Source organism: Quercus suber, unplaced genomic scaffold (genome assembly GCF_002906115.3).
Source record: "Quercus suber isolate HL8 unplaced genomic scaffold, Cork oak 2.0 scaffold_664, whole genome shotgun sequence".
Lineage (NCBI taxonomy): Eukaryota > Viridiplantae > Streptophyta > Magnoliopsida > Fagales > Fagaceae > Quercus > Quercus suber.
In genome coordinates, this window is record NW_027070105.1 from 43,811 (window position 1) to 62,167 (window position 18,357).

The following is an 18,357-nucleotide window of genomic DNA, read 5'->3' on the forward strand; positions in this document are numbered from 1 at the left end:
TAAAGCAGCATAAAGTTATTTTGTTCTTTATTGTAGATGCAATCTTGCAGAGTATTCTGAAGTGTAATAATTCTGTTTTCAAATTGATAAAATTTACGGAAAAAAAAAAAAAAAAAACCAAAACCAAAACCAAAAAAATTGACAAGACTTGGCAATTCAGTATGTTCAAAAATTTTGTGACTCTTAGTGGCCAAGATGTTGTACATCACAGATGAAGACATGATCTAACAAAGGGAGCTTAAACAAGAAGACTAAAGTACTTAAAGGATTGTTGGACAAACAACCCATCAACACATTGTGGACAAGCTGTCATGAACTCGATGACACAATCACACCCAGTCCATAATCGCTAGTTGAATAACAAAATTAAAATGTAATAGCATGAATATGTCAAATATCAATTACATGGAATAATTTTTCTGTTACTAATTGAATTGGAAAAATCAATGAATTTTTTTTCTTTTTTTACCAAATAGATACATGAGCTACAAATAATTAAAGAAACCCATATAAAAATCTTACACATGGAAAGGAAAAAGAAGTTTTGAGGAGTGGTGGGGAAAAGAAATACCAACTTGAGCATTAATTTAATTGATGGTTAGAGTCTGGAAATTTTTTTATCCTTGGCATAGATTCTCTTTTCTTGAAAATCACTGATGATCTCAAGTTCTGTAATCTCTCCCCACTCAAAACAACCAAAAGAACCAAAACTAGATGAAGCGAAAATTATTGTAGATAAACCTCTTAGCTCTTTTTATATGGTTAGCAAAAAAAAAAAAAAAAAAATTAAAAATCATAAATAATTCTTAACTTAAAAAAAAATAAAAAATCATTGTTACTATTTATAAAAATAGAATGTTGTGTAACCACAAAGCTGTATTTGAGAATAAAAACACAAAGCCTTGCTACCATAGTAATATGATGTGGGTTGTATATGTGAGATACAAATTGGGACACAAAGCTCCTCTACTATAGTAATACGAGCTGATATCAACAAAACAAACAAACAAAAATTGAACACAACTTGATAATATCTCTCCAGAATCCAGATTCCAGAACCAGAATGGCAAGTGGGTTACTATTTGCGCCATTTCTGACTTGATTAGCTTTGCACCCCATGCTGCTGCCCATATATCATTGGGCTCAACGTGGTGCCCAAAAAAGAGCCACTTATGCCCGTTAATCACGAAGTAAGAAATATAACCATGATAGATGGGCGACATAAGCATGGCACCACCTATACCCGGTACCCTATGTGGCCGTTAACTCGGGGGTTTGATCCCCGCAATAACAAATTACCCAGCCAAAAAAAAAAAAAAAACTTTAAGAGCTGAAAAAGAATTTCTAAAATAGAACCTGACCTGTTTCTCAAAAGAAAAAATAAAACCTGACATTTTCTTCTTTTCTTTTTTTTTCTTTTTTTTTTTATCCCGTTTAACAGCAATTTTGAAGGAGATTATTGGAATGATTGAATTAAACAAAGTTGAAAATTTTTCCTTTTTTTTTTTTTTTAGAGAATTCAAATCTATGACACCTGCTCCTGATTATAGTACTTTATCATCAAGGTAAGACACCATTCGGTTTCTTGTGTAAGCGATGATTGAATTATAGATCTTTTATTCAACCATAAAAACTTTAATAGTTGAGTTAATTAAAACTCACAACAAAGTTGAAAGTTAATAAAACTAAATTGAATGAGAGTGAAGTTAGAGGGCCGAATTAAATTTTATGCAAAATTAGAGGATGTAATTTGTTATTTATATAACTAGTTGATGTCTCGTGTGATGCATATAAATTTATTTTAAAATATTTTATATAAAAAAAAAAACTATTTTTTCTATATGAATTATCTTTATGACCATGCTTAATACTTATTCTTAATATTGTTGTATCTACCATAACTTGTTGGTGTGGGCTATGTTTCAAACATTTAACCTTGTGCTTTGTGTTCCACATTGGTTAGATGAGGTTTTTTTTTTTTTTTTTTTTTGTTGTTTGTGTTGTGTGTGTGTGTGTGTGTGTGTGTGTTTATAAACCATTGCACAACTTAAGTGATAACTTGAAAAATAATGTGCTAGGTATTGGACTTGAGCTTGGCTTGGGCCTGGCTTTGTCCTATATTTCTTGGGCCTTATCTCTTTCCTTTCTTTCCTTCTAGCCCAAATTTAAAGCCCAACCCATTGGGCATTTAATGTGGTAGTTCTTTTTCTTCTCCCACTATGTTCTTCTTGCTTGAGTGTGCGTTCAACTTAAAGAAATTACTATAGTCTAATTGTGGAGGGATTGTTTGGCCAGTGGCACAAGTCAACCTTTAAGGATAACGTTATTTGAGTGACTCTATAATTTGTGTGAGATCTTTCTAATTCTATCTTTTTTTCTTTTTTCTTTTTTTATTGCTAATTTTTGGGGTTACTTTGTTGAATCAAAACTTGTTTATATTGCTATATTTTCCAATATGAATTCCCGCAATGAATTAGCTTCATCCTTAAATCGAAGCTTGTCAATAACATATATTAAATCTCTCATATCTCTTACACCTGTCTCAATTGCAAAATTAATAGTTTGGATAGCCGCTGCCTACTAGTTTTGCCTCCTCCAAATTTGAATTGCTTACCTTTTGCAACTCAATGTTGCGATGAGCGACTCATTATCATCTCAAATCAAAATTATGCTCCCACCTTGTTCTTTAAAAATCATCCCATCTATCTTGAAGGAAAACTCTTAAGGAGGTTGCTATTTATGCTTGATTGGATAAATGTTTAAAGATAAATAATCATATTACCCAATCTATTGAATCTGACTCTTGCAATTCTACATCAAACTGTTATTGAAGGACAACTTTTAAGAGGTTGCTATTTATGCTTGGTTGGACAAATGTGTAGAGACAAATAACTATAATACTCAATCCATTTAATCCAACCCTTGCATTCTACATTGAACTTAGTTCTTATGCAAAAAAGAGAAGTTATATATCAATTGAATCTATCCAAACCATTTAAAGTAATAAAAGAATATTAAAGATTTAAGTTGTTTGGTTAATTTAAAACAACATACCATTGTTTGGAATACAATGAGGAGAAGTTAATATAGAAAACTAAAATGTAAAACTACTCTAATAAAATGTCACATGACAAACATCATGCTCTCTCACATGAGGTTGCTGCTTTGATAGTTGAGAGTGTGAAGATTTGAACTATGGATATCTCTATTGAAAACACTAGAAAGTGAAAGTTGAACTACTCAAATTTAAGAGATCAAACATAACCTTTGTTTCTTATTGTTGCAAGTGATAAATAAGCTAACAAGCCACTGATCTCTTTCCTACTCAAACTCGAGATTAAATCCAAGAACCATTGTTTTTTTTTTTAATTCCAAATTAAGAAACCATCTCACCAATTTAAAGTCATGAATTTTTTTAAAAAAAAATACTATTCAATACTTGGTATAATAGTCATTCCTCTCACATGACTGGTGAATTTCACCATAAATTTAATTATTAAATCTCACTATTACGTGAAGAGAGAGAACAAATAGAACATTGCCATTAGGTACCGAATAAAAACCTATTAACTTCACTAATTTCAACAAGAAATAGCTGGAGAAAATAGGCAAATGCTCCTTTCAAAAAAAAAAAAAATTCAGCGTTTTGCCCCCTTTTCCTTTCCCAAACTAATTAGGGAAATGCCCCTCTTTTGAAACTCAATTTTCTCAAAATCAAGTTATAAAAAAAAAAAAAAAAAAAAAAGGAGCTCTATAGTGGTGTTTGAAGGACTTATAGTGGCGTTTTTTAACTCGATCTCCATAAAGTCGAGTTACATGCAATTTTTTTTCTTTTTTTACCTATAACTTGATTTCATGGAGATCAAGTTACAAAACGCTACTATGGGTCCTTAAAACATTACTATAAGCTTCTTAAAAATGCCACTATAGGGCTTAACTCGATTTTTTTCAAAAAATGAGCATTTCTCTAATTAGTTTGAGAAATATGGCAAAATACTAAATTGTTTTTTTTAAAAGGACAATGGCCAATTTTTTCTAGAAATAGCTAGATGTTTCATTTAAACTTCTGGAGTCAATTCTTTTTTATTGTACATTTATTGACTAAACAAAAATTTGGTCAAGTAACTTTTTTTTTTTTTTTTTTGCTAAACTGGTCAAGTAACTATGTTAGTGGATGAGCAAGTCTGTGAATCTATCAGCGAAGTAAAAGATAACATACTTTATGTATTATTGATTAGTTTTTGTGGCCTTCCATCTCTATATGGTGGTCAAATCCAGGAATCTTGGTGCTTTTGGCAGTGCCGGCAATCCATCCAACAATGTAAAAAACAAAAATAAGGGGTTTTTTTTTTTTTTTGATAGGAAAAATAAGGGTTTTATGCTATAAACGAAAGAATAAAACAGCAATTTATTAAGCAAATAAAAAGAATACCATAAACTTTTACTGAAGCAAAATAATAATTGATGTTCATAACTTGGGCAGCAAGATCATGAAAAGAGTTCAACAATTTCACGTTTAGCCAAAAAGAAAAAGAAAGTTGAACAATTTCACATCTCTTGACCTAGAATTAAAATATCAATAATAATTATATTTGAATCCATGGGGACCATGATGTCCATTTTGTATTAGGCAAAAAGTAAGATCACAAGTTGACAAGCAAAAGCACATGAGTGGAAAAAAAGAAGAGGGGAATAAAACCATAGAAAATCTTTGCTCTTTTGGAACAGCTTGGATGTTCTATTCTATGCAACTTTTCCCAATAATGCACACACCAGGATGTGGTCCAGCCTAGTAGTTATTGGAAGACAAAAATGCAATGATATAAATAAAAGGGATGCACCACGTCCAGGGTTTAGCTTGATGGTAGGAATTTTTGTCCCAGCAATCAGGTAGGAGCTGTTCGAGCGATAACCTCAATAAAGCCTATGTACACATAATATTACTAATTATTGTCATGTGGCATAGGATCAATGAGCCCGCACCAGAAATTTCCTTTTTCTTTTTCAACAAAAATAAATAAATAAAAGGGATACAACGCTGCAATCATAGTATAAATTTTGAATTTGTGCTAATTTAAGTTTATCTTTTGGGTATCCGAAATTAATATGATCAATTTGCACATAAATAAGAGGATGATGCAACATGCAAACACATGGTATAAAATTTGAATGTGTGCTAATTATTTAAGTTTATCTCTTGGGTCTTCTAAATTAATAAGATTCATTTGCTAGTGCAAGCCGGAAAGGGTCAGATTAGAAAGTCAATGAAAGCTTTGGCAAATTTTTTAGCCAAAGAATTTGGGGGCAATAATTTATTGGGGGAGTGGAAGGAAATAAGAATAGTTTTAAGGCCACTTGACACTGACCAATTAAGAATTCAGAATGCTTCAAATTTTGGAATTAGTGCTTTGAACCAGAAATCCTTTTGTAATGACTACTATGTTAATGAACATAAAGAACGCCCATCTTTTTGTTCCATACCAGACTTCATTTATTTTCTGAGATTTTAATGTTAATGCCATTTTTTTGTATTGAAAAAGGCCAGGGATTGGTGTGCTAGTGAATCAAACTGAGCTATCAATATGTTGGTGCTCAAAACAAGAAAAGAAAACTATATTAGCTTCAACTGTCATTTATATACAAGTAAAAACAGAAACAAAAACGCAAAAACAAAGGCAAATGTAACAAAAATTTTGAGAGTTAAATCTCCAAGTAACACCCTGATTGAACATGCCCAGAGAATTTAACAGGGGTCTCTAATCTTGTCCATGTATTAGTCTTCAATTCCAAATTGTAAGCGACGTTGGGCTGACTAAACCCTGGAGATCCAATCACCAACAACTTACCATGACATGTCGCCACATAGGCAATATTGCACAACTCAGCAGGTAATTTGGCTATCGATTGCCACGTGGAACCTTCCTTTGTCACAATATCATCTCCCTTGCACATGTATACTGCCTCGTCATCACCATCCACGCAAGTCCTGGGACACATGCCATCTTCTAAGAAGTCCTCTTCGACGTGGCCCCACTGCCACGTGGCAACATCAAACGCTTCAGTGCTCCTCTCGAACCGGCCTTGCTTTTCAGTATAGTACCCACCGATGACGTGGAACTTGCCAGCGTGGAATATCGCCTTGCACTCGTCACGCCCCACGGCCATGTCAGGTAACACGGTCCACTCATTTTTTGCCACGTCATACACCATCGCGGATCTCAATGCCATCTTCTCATCATTGTGTCCACCGGCGACATAAACCATCCCATCCTGATCAGACACGCACCCGAAGAATGTTCGGGACCCACCTGGCATGTCGACCCCATGCCTCCACGTGGCGGACACGAGATTGTAGATGAACACCGAGTTGGAGACCCGCCACGTCTCCGGATCCCACCCACCCATCACCACCAAATCCGACCCAACTCCTGCCAATTGGCAAAACATGGGCAGCCCACTAGACATACTAGGAGCCAACGCCAACTCCCTCCAATTACACGTATCAGATTCATATACAGTGAGCCTATAAGCAGGGTGAATCATACACTTCATAAGACCAAAACTCCAGTCTGGTTCAACTCGGGCTTGAGCCATCACAATAACTTTTTGGCCATGACCGGAGGATTTCCTTAGCCGATGAAACTCAGGGAGCTCAACCTCTTTCATCCATCTTTTACAAACTGATGAAACCGTTTTGAATTGCTCATACGAAACACGAATTAGACAATCACGAGCTATGTCTTCGGGAAGACCCGAAATCAACTCCATGGTACAAGAAACAGAGTAAGAACAAAAAAAAAAGNCTATGTCAAAAGTTTCGTCAACTTTAAGTATTTTTGCATCCTTTCCTCCTTTGCTTCAAATCCCCCTTTTATCTAACCTACGTCGAGTTTTGAATCGCTCTAGAGGAGCAAGTTTTTGACTCCTAGTACTTTCCCAACCCTTAGCCCCATCAATACTCCTTCATATTCAGCTTCATTGTTGATGGTCGGGAATGCTAGCTGAACTCCATATTTAAGCGTCTCTTTTTTTAGGGCGATAATAATGATCTCTACTCCACCCCTCTTTCGAACTGACGAACAATCAATCTAAATCGTCCATCTTTCTACTTCATCTATTATTCCTTCCTCATCATGGACTGTAAATTCAACAATGAAATTTGCCAATGCCTGCGTCTTAATGGCTGTTCTAGGGTGGTACTCAATGTCAAATTGGCTGAGCTCGATAGCCCACTGGATCATCCTTCCTGCAGCCCCGAGCTTGTTCATCGATTTCTTTATAGGTTGGTCTGTCATCACCAAGATAAGGTTCGCCTGGAAGTAGGGGCACAACTTGTGTAAGGCTACAATCAAGGCGAATGCGATCTTCTTTATGCGTGGGTATTTAGCTTTTGCCCCTTGGAAGGCCTGGCTGACATAATTTATTGGGAGTTGCCTTTTGTCCTCTTCTCGAATCAAGGCAACGCTCATAGCTGTAGCTGACACCGCTAAGTATAAATACAGATTTTCTCCTTCTTTGGATGGGCTTAGGAGGGGCGGGTTGCTTAGATAGCACTTAAGTTCCTGGAAAACTTTCTCACACTCGTTCGTCCAAGCGAAGGCCTGCTTCAGCATCTTGAAAAAGGGCAGACATTTGTCCGTCTCTTTCAAAACGAATTTGTTAAGTGCTGCTATCCTTCCTGTGAGCTTCTGGACTTCTTTCACGGTCTTGGGCGATGCCATCTCTAGTATGGCTCATACATTCTTTGGGTTCCCTTCTATTCCTCTTTGGAACACCATGAACCCTAAAAACTTCCTGACTGCCACCCTAAAGATGCACTTGCTAGGGTTTAACTTCATCTGATATTGTCTGAGAGTGATGAACGCCTCTTAAAGATTGTCTAGATGAGCAGACTCTTCTTTACTCTTAATGAGCATGTCGTCTACGTACACTTCTATGTTCCTTCCAATCTGCTTACTGAACATTTGATTTACCAACCTTTGGTTGGTTTCTCCTGCATTTTTCAGCCCAAAGGGCATCACCTTGTAACAGTAGAGCCATTGGCTTGTGATGAATACAGTTTTCTCCTAGTCTTCTTCTTCCATTTTTATCTAGTTATACCTTGAGAATGCGTCCATAAAAGTCAGGAGCTCATGTCCTGCTGTGGAATCTACCAGCTAATTTATCCTCGACAAAGGAAAATTTTCCTTGGGGCAGATCTTGTTCAAGTCTGTGAAGTCCACGCACATCCTCCATTTCCTATTAGCCTTTTTTCCCAAGACGACGTTGGCTAGCCAATCCGGGTAATAGACCTCACGGATGAAGCCTGCTGCTAGTAGTCTATTTACTTCATCCATGATCACCTGATTCCGTTCTGGAGCAAATACTCGTCATCTTTGCTGGACAGGCTTTTTCTCGGGGTCCACTTCTAATTTATGCTGGATAATCTCTGTGGATATGCCTAGCATGTCCTCGCGGCTCCAGGTGAAGATGTCCAGGTTCTCCTTAAGGAGTTGGACTAGTTTCTTCTTTATATCTGCACTCATGGTCGTCCCTACTCTTGTAGTCTTCATTGGCTCTTTTTCTATTAGCTTTACAGTTTCTAAGGCTTCCACCTTCTCCTTTTCTTTTTTCTCGATTATCCACGTATGGTTTTCCTTTACTGCCAACACTGCTTGGTAGCACTCCTTAGCCAGTACTTGATCTCCTTTTACTTCACCTACACCATTTTCCATTGAAAATTTTACCTTCAAGCAATAGGTTGACGTGGCTGACTTCTAGCGGTTGAGTGTGGGCTTCCCGATGATCACATTGTATGAAGAGGGACAATCTACCACTAGAAAGTCCAACTGACGAGTTAGTTGTTATGGATAAGAACCTATTGTAATCATCAACATCACTATGCCTTTGAGATACACCCTGTCCCCACTGAAACTGATGAGAGGGGACTTAAAAGGGCGTAGCCTCCCTGGATCTAATTTTAGCTGTTGAAAAGCGAAGAGGCAGATGATGTCTGTAGAGCTACCATTATCCACGAGGATTCTTCTGGTATTGAACCCTTCTATCGTGAGCATTATGACCAAGGGGTCATCATAAGGCTACTTCACTCCTCTGGCATCCTTTTCCGAGAAAAACATATCCCTATCCCTCTGTCTTTGCTTCATGGGTGATATCCTATGGGTGTTGTTTACCTACCTCTGATATGATTTCTTGAGGGATTTGAACGACCCACCAGTGGATGGCCCACCTGTGATCATCTTTATATCCCCGATCACACTTGGCGGACGTTAGGAGGTGATGTCTTCGTCCCTTGGTGATGCTTCGCGCTTGCCCTTGTTATCATCCTCGGACCTACTGGGTTGTCCCTTCTTCACAAATCTCTGCAATTTCCCTTTTCGTATGAGTTCCTCTATCTGTTCTTTCAGATCCCTACAATCCTTTGTGTAATGGCCGTGATCCTTGTGGAAATGACAATATTTCTTCTTGTCACGTACATTGGGTGACGAGTGTAACGGCCTTGGCCATTTGAGGCAATGCTCATTCTTAATCTGCGCCGAAATTTTGTCAACAAGCATAACTAAAGGAGTAAATTTTATCATCCAAGGAGCTTTATTGTCTTTCCTTTTTCCCTCATTGCTGTTCTGACGATCTGAGCGATCCATTTTTTGTCCTCTCCTATCTTCGTCCTTCCCTCCCTTTTCATTGGTCTTCTCTACGTCTTTTATCACGGCTAAAGTGTCTTCGGCGTTCATGTACTTCTGTGCCTTCAGGAGCATCTCTACCATCGTCTTCGGGGGATTCTTCGTGAGTGAGACCACGAACTCCCTGGATTTCAGTCTGGCCTTAAAGTTTGTCAGCTGCACTTTGTCATCAGCTACATTTACCTCTAATGTTTCTCCAGTGAAACGCTTCACATACGACCTCAGAGTCTCATTTTCTCCTTGTCTGATAGTAAGTAAATGGTCTACTGGCTTTCTCGGGTGTTGACCCTTGACAAAGTGGTGTAAGAAGGAACTACCCAATTGCTCAAAGCTATTGATGGATGATGTTGGTAACTTTGTAAACCACTCCCTTGCAACTCCTTTAAGAGTGGTGGGGAATGAACGACACAATATTTCGTTAGGAGGTTATTCAAGGCCTAGGGTTGTCTTGAAAGTGTTGAGGTGGTCTAGTGGGTCCTTCAACCTGTCAAATGGTTCAAGCAAAGGCATACGAAATTTTGACAACACTGGGCAGTCCAGGACTGCTGCCGTGAAAGGTGAATCCGTTGTCTTCACCACTCTATCCAAGCTTCGATCCGTTTTCCCTTTAATGTCGCTCCTTAGTTTGTCCATCTCTTTTCTCCTTTCCTAGAGAAGATCTAAGTTTGGTCCATCCAGAGTGGCTGGCCTTTGACGGTCACTCCTTCTATGACTGTCCCCGTCGTCCTCCTAATTGGACCTAGACCAATTCTTCTCCTGTTGAAGCCGCAGTCTCATCTCCTGGTTCTATCTGGTAAGTTCTTCCACACTAGTTGTAGGTGTCTGGATTTTCAGGGCTAATGCTGCAGAATCTTGGTTGGACTCCATCTGAATCTGAGGATTGACTGAAACTACGCTTTCAAACTTAAGTGCAAAAATGTCGTCCCCACAGACAGTGCCAAATTGATGATGTGCAAATCGTCAGTAGTCGTCCAGATGGAGCTGAATCCTCATAAGTGTACCTGCAAATGTTGTGTAAGGCTTTCCTCAAGTGGACACCAGTGTGGTGCCTGCCATAATGCTTCCGATGCCAAAGTCAGTATACAGAAAAGAAAGCTTGGGTTATCAAAAATACTTATGCTTATGAATTTTGGGTGTGTGTGTATGTACCTTGTCTGGTTCTGATGAGTGTGTATATATAGCTTCATAGTTTATAGCAGTTGGGCCTTAATTGTGGATTTAGTGCTTCTTTTGTAACACCTCAGAGCTTATTAATGCTGGTTTTGATGAGCATCCAACGGTATGTCAACTAATTGGCAACTGTCCGATGCATTGAATCTTATTATTACTGACTCGCCTGCTTTTGCCCATGCCGTGTCAAGGTGGACGAATATGTTTGATGAGGTCATTTGGGCAAAAGAGTTCGTTAGTCCCATCAATTACAAAATTGGTTATAGCCTTAGATAAAGGATATATTCTACAACCTTACTCAATATTTTTTTATTGAATGTGAATTTTGACAAATCCGCCATTAGATTACATTTTCTTTTTATATATTGCATAATTGCAAAATTTCTAGAAAATTAAAGAACAATAGATATATCATCAATAAATTGTTTAAATTGCAAGTTTTTGTAGTTTAAAATTATGCATAAAATATAAGTTTATAGATCATAAAGTAAATAATATCTGATTGACACAAAATTTGACACATATATTAAGAGTATAAAGAACATACAATTCAACGGTTAGATTTTCAAAATAAACAATAATGTCTATTTTATTAAGTAAGGTTATAGTTTTAGGCTACAACCAAATTTTGTAGCTAAAATTCATCTTATTCTAAACTCTAAATATGTAGTTGTCTTAATTGTTTTGGCTTATAGTTGTGACTATGAATTACAACCAAAACTATAGCCAAACTTTTTACTCTTGAACTTCAGTTTTATTAAAAACGAGGCAAATAATCTTTGGTCAACTCAAAGGATGCGACTCCAACAATCCGCCGCCTACCCATTTTTTCTATTTTTGGCATTACATTTCCCTTTTCCAATTGAGAGAGCCATGTCTGTCTTCTTTGGAACTTCACTATCAATCGACAAATCCTATTTCCAAAAAAAAAAAAAAAAAAAAAACACAAATCCCATCGTTTTCTTAGAATTGTTCTGCTCTAATGGAAAAGACCCACAATTCCAAATACCAACGAAAAGCAGCCATAAGAATGAGAAAGAGCCAGAGATAATAACAGACAAGAATCAGATGAGAAAATGGTCAAGGGCCATGAGATCCAAGGCAAGTCCATAGGCTTGGTACCCACCATGGGATATCTCCATGAGGGCCACATATCATTGATTAAAGAAGCCCACAAGCTCACAAATCTCATAGTGGTCTCAATCTATGTGAACCCAGGTCAGTTCTCTCCAACTGAGGACCTTTCCACATACCCATCTGACTTTCATGGTGATATCCAAAGGCTCATGGCTGTTCCTGGTGGTGTTGATGTTGTTTTCCATCCCTACAATCTGTATGACTATGGGAACTCTGGTGGTGTTGGTAGTGATGGTGAGGTAGAGAAGAAAGGGGCAGTGTCTTGTGTTGAGGAGAGAGGTTTGGGGCATGAAACTTGGGTGAGAGTTGAGAGGTTGGAAAAGGGTATGTGTGGGAAGAGTAGACCTGTGTTCTTTAGAGGAGTTGCCACTGTTGTCACCAAGCTGTTTAATATAGTGGAGCCTGATGTTGCTGTGTTTGGCAAGAAGGATTATCAACAATGGCGGATTATTCAGCGGATGGTGAGCTCAACTTCTCTTCTATTCTATAAATAAGAGACGAATATGGTATTTTTGTCTTCATTATGAGTGTCCCAAATTCCCTTCTTTTTTTTTTTCTTTTTTTTTTTGTATGTTTATTTGGAACCTGAAAAATGAAGAGGATTATAGGATTATATAAAGCAACCCATTTAGTCATTAGGACACATACACGCAACTCAAGTGTTATCTTGATCTTGCATAGGGTCTCTCTGAAGAGAGAGAGAGAGAGAGAGAGATCTTCCACTGCTTCACATTCATCAACTGTTTATTAAATTATTCATTGAATCTAAGAAATAGTTTTTTTCTCATTGTATTGTGATTTTATCATTAGACTTTTCTGTGCAGCACTTCGCTTGATATTACGTATGACATTTAAATGAAATGAATGTTTTATTTGGCATATGTTTATTTTGCTGAATCTGAAAATTTTCAGCATTTTACTGAATCTAAAATTTTTTTGCTGAAAGTATGATAGGCAAAAGTTAGCTGAAATAGTATAGTGGGTCCTATAATAGTACCAAAAAGTACAATAAAACTTATGAATAATAACAAAAAAAAACTGAATAGTAAAATAAATTTGCAAAAATAATTTTTGCTCAACGAACACAAAATTTTCAACAAACTGGTTCTGTTCTTTGGTTGGAAATGTTAGTGTTAGCTCAGTTTTGAGCCTGACCAAATGAGTTTTGGGTTTGTACTGATTCTAGAGACCTTGATTTGGTCTTGTTTCATCTTCTAACCTAGTTGTTCCACTAATATGTGGAAAGATATTAACAAATTGATGCTATTTGCAATTTCTAGCTGGTCTGACTGTGCTGCTTGTTAATTTATTTTCTTACTGAAATCTTACAGGTTCGAGATCTTGATTTTTCCATAGAAGTGATAGGTTCTGATATAGTGCGTGAGAATGATGGCCTCGCAATGAGTTCACGCAATGTGCACCTATCAACTGAAGAGAGGAAAAAGGTTCTCTTAATGTTGGTTATTCCTTCAATATTCTCATGAAGCTTTACTACCAATTTTGCATATAGATACTTTTCTCTACCATGAAAACAATGTTTTAAATGCTGCTTAGTTTTAGTTATTTTGTGAATAAAAGATCATCAGCATTGGCTGCTTAAACCAGTTTTTTTCCTCCTCCCTTTGCAGATATTTTGACTTTTGATATATACATCTTATCTAATGTATCTTAATTATTGTTTTTTTTTTCTATCCTATACTTCTCTAACAAATATATTTTTTACATCATTGTATAATTGCTTCTGTAAATTCTGCAGGCATTGTCTATAAACAGGTCATTGTCAAGAGCTAAATTTGCTGCAGAAAAGGGTCAAGTAAACAGTGGAGAGTTAAGAAACATGATTATCCAAGAAATAAATGAAGCTGGTGGAAGAATTGATTATGCTGAGGTGAGGCGTGAAAAATCCTCCTTAATTTATTTTTATTTTGGACAAATTAGAACTTTTGAGTGATACATAGTGGCATAGAATTTTCCTTTTCAAATTATTGGATAGGTAATATTCTAGCAGTAGTTGAACCAATATTAAAAGGTTGTACCCACTGCACAAAGGTCAGGACTTGGGAGAGGTGATGGTACCTTAACAACACCAACACCCCCCCCCCCCCCCCCCACACCAAAACAAACACCTGCCCTTTTTTTCCCCCTGTAGAAGTTGATTCTTGGATTCAAACCCATGACATGTTGCTTTGGGTGGAAGGTACTTGCCACCACAGCAAGGTCTAACCTTTTAGTTGAAGTCATATAATTTTTTGTTTTTTTGTTTTTTTTTTTTTTTTCAAGAATTTGATACATTGAGTAGTCATGCGCATAAGTAAATTCTTTTGATGCATAGTCGGTAAAAGCGTGCTTTAAGCGCAAAGCTCAAAGTGCCAAAACCCAAGTGCTTTTCGCTTCCAAAGCGAGGCACATTTGAAGAAGTGCGCTTTTTCAATAAAGCTCAAAGCGCACTTTTTTTTTTTTGCTTAAATTTTTTTTTTTTAAATGAACCAATTATGAATTGTAGCCATCTTATCTTAATACTATTGAAATAAACTGTTGATTTAGTATATAAAAGTCAATTTTATGGTACAAAAGCTATCATGTCCCAAAACTCCTAGTTCATTCTTAGGGAAAAAAAAGGTATGATTTAATTTATTTTTGATAATTGTTTAGTTACTTTAGTAGTTGATGTTGAACATATAATGAACGATGCACTTAAGACTTATATTGATTAATACTCATTTAGTGAAAATTTGATTAAGAGAATGATATAAAATGTTGTATGAATTTTATAAAATGTTATATTTCAAGTTATATGATTATTTGATCACTTGATTTTTGTATTGACCATTAAAAATTATTTTCAGTTTATTACATTATATTTTTAAAAATGTGCGCTTCACTTCAATTAATCACGTGCTTGCACATGGGCCTAGTCTCTAGGAGGCCCTTTGCGCTTAAGTGCACCTAGCATTTAATTTTCATAACTGTGTAAGAATAAACACTCAAGATTTTTGGGCGATCCAACTGGTTGCAGGGTCCAGGATAAGTTGATCTTGTTTATTATTGGGGTGGGAATTTAGCAGTCTACTGCATTAGTATGTTTTGACTAGGTGTAAATAGCATGCAGGTCAATTTGATGCAAATATATGAAAAGAAGTACCTCATTTTATCATCCTTTGCCACTAAGTAGCCAGCCCCTATGTGTTGTAATTCATGAGATCTCTGCTTCCATTTATTACTTCAGATTTGAGTCATCATATGTAGGATTAAACTCACCGTAGTGCCATTCATTATCATCTTCTTATCACTTTAAATTGTTACTTTATTAAGTAGAAACCTTTTGTTGCTGATTATGTTCAAGACCAAATAAAGCCATCAAAGGCTAGTGTTTTCAATTCCTAGGAATTTGGCAAACATCTGCCTTTCCTTTCTGATTGTTATCATCTTCCTTGGTGGATTTTCTGACCTATTCACTTTATCCCTCTATAGTTTGTTTCTTTTCTCCTTTGAAGCCTGCATGTGTTTGTTTGTATCTTCTGGGGTATGCGGCTGTGCTTTGTCTCTTTGAGTTTTTTTTTGGGGGGGGGGAAGGGGTGGGGAGGGGGGCCTTTTTTTATTTTTTATTGTTATTTTTGGAGCCACTTGCTTATAGTGATTGTTTCGTACTAAAAGGAATATATGGTTTACCAACAAGAAACTGGCTGAACTGTTTTACTCAACTATTAAGAAACTGGCTGAACTGTTTTACTCAACTTTTAAAGGAATGGGGCTTCATTAATATACTCAAAGATAATAGTAATATTTGGAACCCATCTCTTATCAGAGTGGTGGCTACTAACATTGTATATAGAACTCTAGCATTTACTTCCCTGAATGTTAAGAAGTTTAGGTTAGAATGTGTTTTAGTTACATATGTCTCTTGCTATCAGATCGTAGACCAAGAGACTTTGGAGGCAGTGGAAGAAATCAAGAGCCCCGTAGTGTTCTGCATTGCTGCCTGGTTTGGGAAGGTCAGACTGATAGACAACATGGAAATAAATATTTGAAAGCCGTATGCTCAGTTACTCAACATTGTGCAAAACTGCGTTCCATGTCAAATTGGTAAAGATTTGTCTTTCCTTATTTTTTATTCAATGGCAGTTCAGCAATCTTATTCTGACTTTACTCTTATACAAACTATATACGTGGTCTGTGTTTTTTTTTTTTTTTTTTTGTTGAAGAAAATGAAAGAAAAGAATATATCTAGCCGACCATAACTAATCTATTGAGGATCCATAGCCAATTTCAAAATTTTGGAATTAAGGCTTTTTTGTTATTGTTGTTGTCCCCCTTTGAGGCATACCGCATACATGTTATATCTTTCAAATTTAACGTTTTAACTTTTAACATACCTACAAAAAGAAATGATAAAGCTAAAATCCAATTTTGTAAATAGCAAGAGTAGAATTTACTAATATATTATGTGTTTAAAAATATATGTGAAAATTACTTTTTGAGATAGAGGAGATGGTTGTACTTAGTAGGTAGCTATCAAATGCATGGACATAACACAGACTTAATTCTCTTGGATCTCAGTCAAGACCACCTGTTTGAAACATTTATGATTTCTCGAAGATGTTATTTACAGGGAATGCTCCGATTTCAATTCGGAGCAAAATGTACCATGTTATCTCTGCTCACCCATTCATGTCATCTCCAATTTTAATTCCAGACCGTCTGCACGAATTGCTTTCACATTCATTTTTCCTTTATTATACAATTCATTTTTCTTTTATTATGTACACTAATCGGTAACTCGTGCAATGCACAAAAAAACTTGATAAAAAATATTTATAAATATAATATGTGTTTAATTAATAAATATTGATAAATAAAAAGTAAAATTAGATAATTTGTAGGAAAAAAAAAGAAAACTTGCTTTATTTAATTAGAATTTGTTTAAAGAAGATCAAACCCAATTTAATTAAAATTTGTTTAGTGTTGGGTTGTTTTATCTAAAAAAACAGTTAAAATTAGTTTTAACTGTTGTTAACACTAGATATATATTAAATAATGACCTGAAAATTATATATTTTTAAATGTTTATGTGGCATTATTGGAAGAAATCAACAAAAGTTCAATTTAAATATATATATATATATATATATAGTTGGGTCTCATACTCATGGATTTGTTCATGAACACATTATTATGTTTAAGTTTGAATTTTGCTTGTTTATTAAATAAATGAACATAAACAAGTATTTTATTGAGTTGAGCTCAAACAATTCATAAACAAATCGATTTATTTATAGGCCTAATCATATCACTTAAATAATAAAGGCGAAAACACCATTTTGGTCCCTACATTTTAGGGTCATAGTCAATTTGGTCCCTACATTTTAGTAGCAGTCAATTTGGTCCATGTTATTTTTAAGTTGAAATCAATTTGGTCCCTACCGTTAACTTACTAACGGAAAATGCCGATGTGGCAAATGATTTGTCTTGTTAGAGCACACGTGGCTAATATAATAATATATAATTATTTATTTAAATATTTAAAAAGCCACCTAAGCATTTTAATTTTTAAAAAATCCATGTAAAAAAAAACGAAAAAATTAATTGAAAGAAAAAAAAATATTATTTTTTATAACAATCCTCAATTTCTTTTATTTTCTTTTGTATTCTTAAAAACTTTTCTTAGCTTCCAAACACTATTCCTAGCAACTCAACAATCTAAAACTAAACAATAATCACACAGACTCAATTTTCTTTCATATTCTTCTCTTTTTATCTATTTTCTTAGCAACTTCTCACAACTATCAACACCCCATATTTAACCATTTACAGCCACCATCAATATCCAAACCATTGAAGGTAGAAAAACTCAACAACCAGAAGTTGGTTTTGCCATTTATAATCAAATAGTGCATTCAAATTTCCCCTTGACAAGGTGCTTTTTTTCTGGGGCATTTGATACAAGATAGTACTGTGATGGCACAAGAGGTTATTAACTCAATGAGCAAAAGGAGAGGGACAACTAGCTTTAGAGCATCTCAAATAGGCTTTTTAAACCCATTTTTGGAGAGCAAATCCACCAAAACTCAGCTTGAACATCCTCTCCAAATTTTTATTTTTATTTTTACAGTTGTTATAGTAGCTCTCTTGACCAAGTGAGCACCGTAGTAACTCCAAAATGTTTTTCTCTCTTAAAATTATTTACAACAGAATAAAAGAAATACTATCTCTTTCCTTCCTTTATCTTTGTTCACTTTCTCCCCTTCTCAACCGAACTCATTTCTCTCTCTCAAATGTATCTAAACAGCGACTCACAATCAAAGCACAACACACTCTTTTTCTCATAAAACCAATTTAACTAGAACAACAAAGCTAAAATTAGAACAACAAA

General features: G+C 35.7%; 4 protein-coding genes across 4 annotated transcripts; 1 reads left to right on the forward strand and 3 right to left on the reverse strand.

The window, feature by feature from the left end:
• Window positions 1–5,587: 5,587 nt before the first annotated feature.
• Window positions 5,588–6,796, reverse strand: LOC112013201 (F-box/kelch-repeat protein At1g80440). The gene has a single exon (XM_024045587.2). It carries the CDS (start codon window positions 6,766–6,768, stop codon window positions 5,701–5,703), a length of 1,068 nt encoding a protein of 355 aa, XP_023901355.2. The 5' UTR covers window positions 6,769–6,796; the 3' UTR covers window positions 5,588–5,700.
• A 1,573-nt stretch (window positions 6,797–8,369) lies between these two features.
• Window positions 8,370–9,053, reverse strand: LOC111988125 (uncharacterized). The gene is made up of 2 exons (XM_024019889.1): window positions 8,858–9,053; window positions 8,370–8,698 (listed from the first exon to the last, which is right to left on the reverse strand). Exons 1-2 carry the CDS (start codon window positions 9,051–9,053, stop codon window positions 8,370–8,372), a joined length of 525 nt encoding a protein of 174 aa, XP_023875657.1.
• A 213-nt stretch (window positions 9,054–9,266) lies between these two features.
• LOC111988126 (uncharacterized) lies at window positions 9,267–10,313 on the reverse strand. The gene is made up of 2 exons (XM_065765920.1): window positions 10,165–10,313; window positions 9,267–10,011 (listed from the first exon to the last, which is right to left on the reverse strand). Exons 1-2 carry the CDS (start codon window positions 10,311–10,313, stop codon window positions 9,267–9,269), a joined length of 894 nt encoding a protein of 297 aa, XP_065621992.1.
• Window positions 10,314–11,706: 1,393 nt separating this feature from the next.
• On the forward strand, window positions 11,707–16,284 carry LOC111988139 (pantoate--beta-alanine ligase). The gene is given in 5 exon segments (XM_024019911.2): window positions 11,707–11,943; window positions 11,946–12,448; window positions 13,319–13,432; window positions 13,744–13,875; window positions 15,899–16,284. Coding segments are annotated over 5 exon segments (1,086 nt in total). The 5' UTR covers window positions 11,707–11,723; the 3' UTR covers window positions 16,016–16,284.
• The last annotated feature ends 2,073 nt before the right edge of the window (window positions 16,285–18,357 follow it).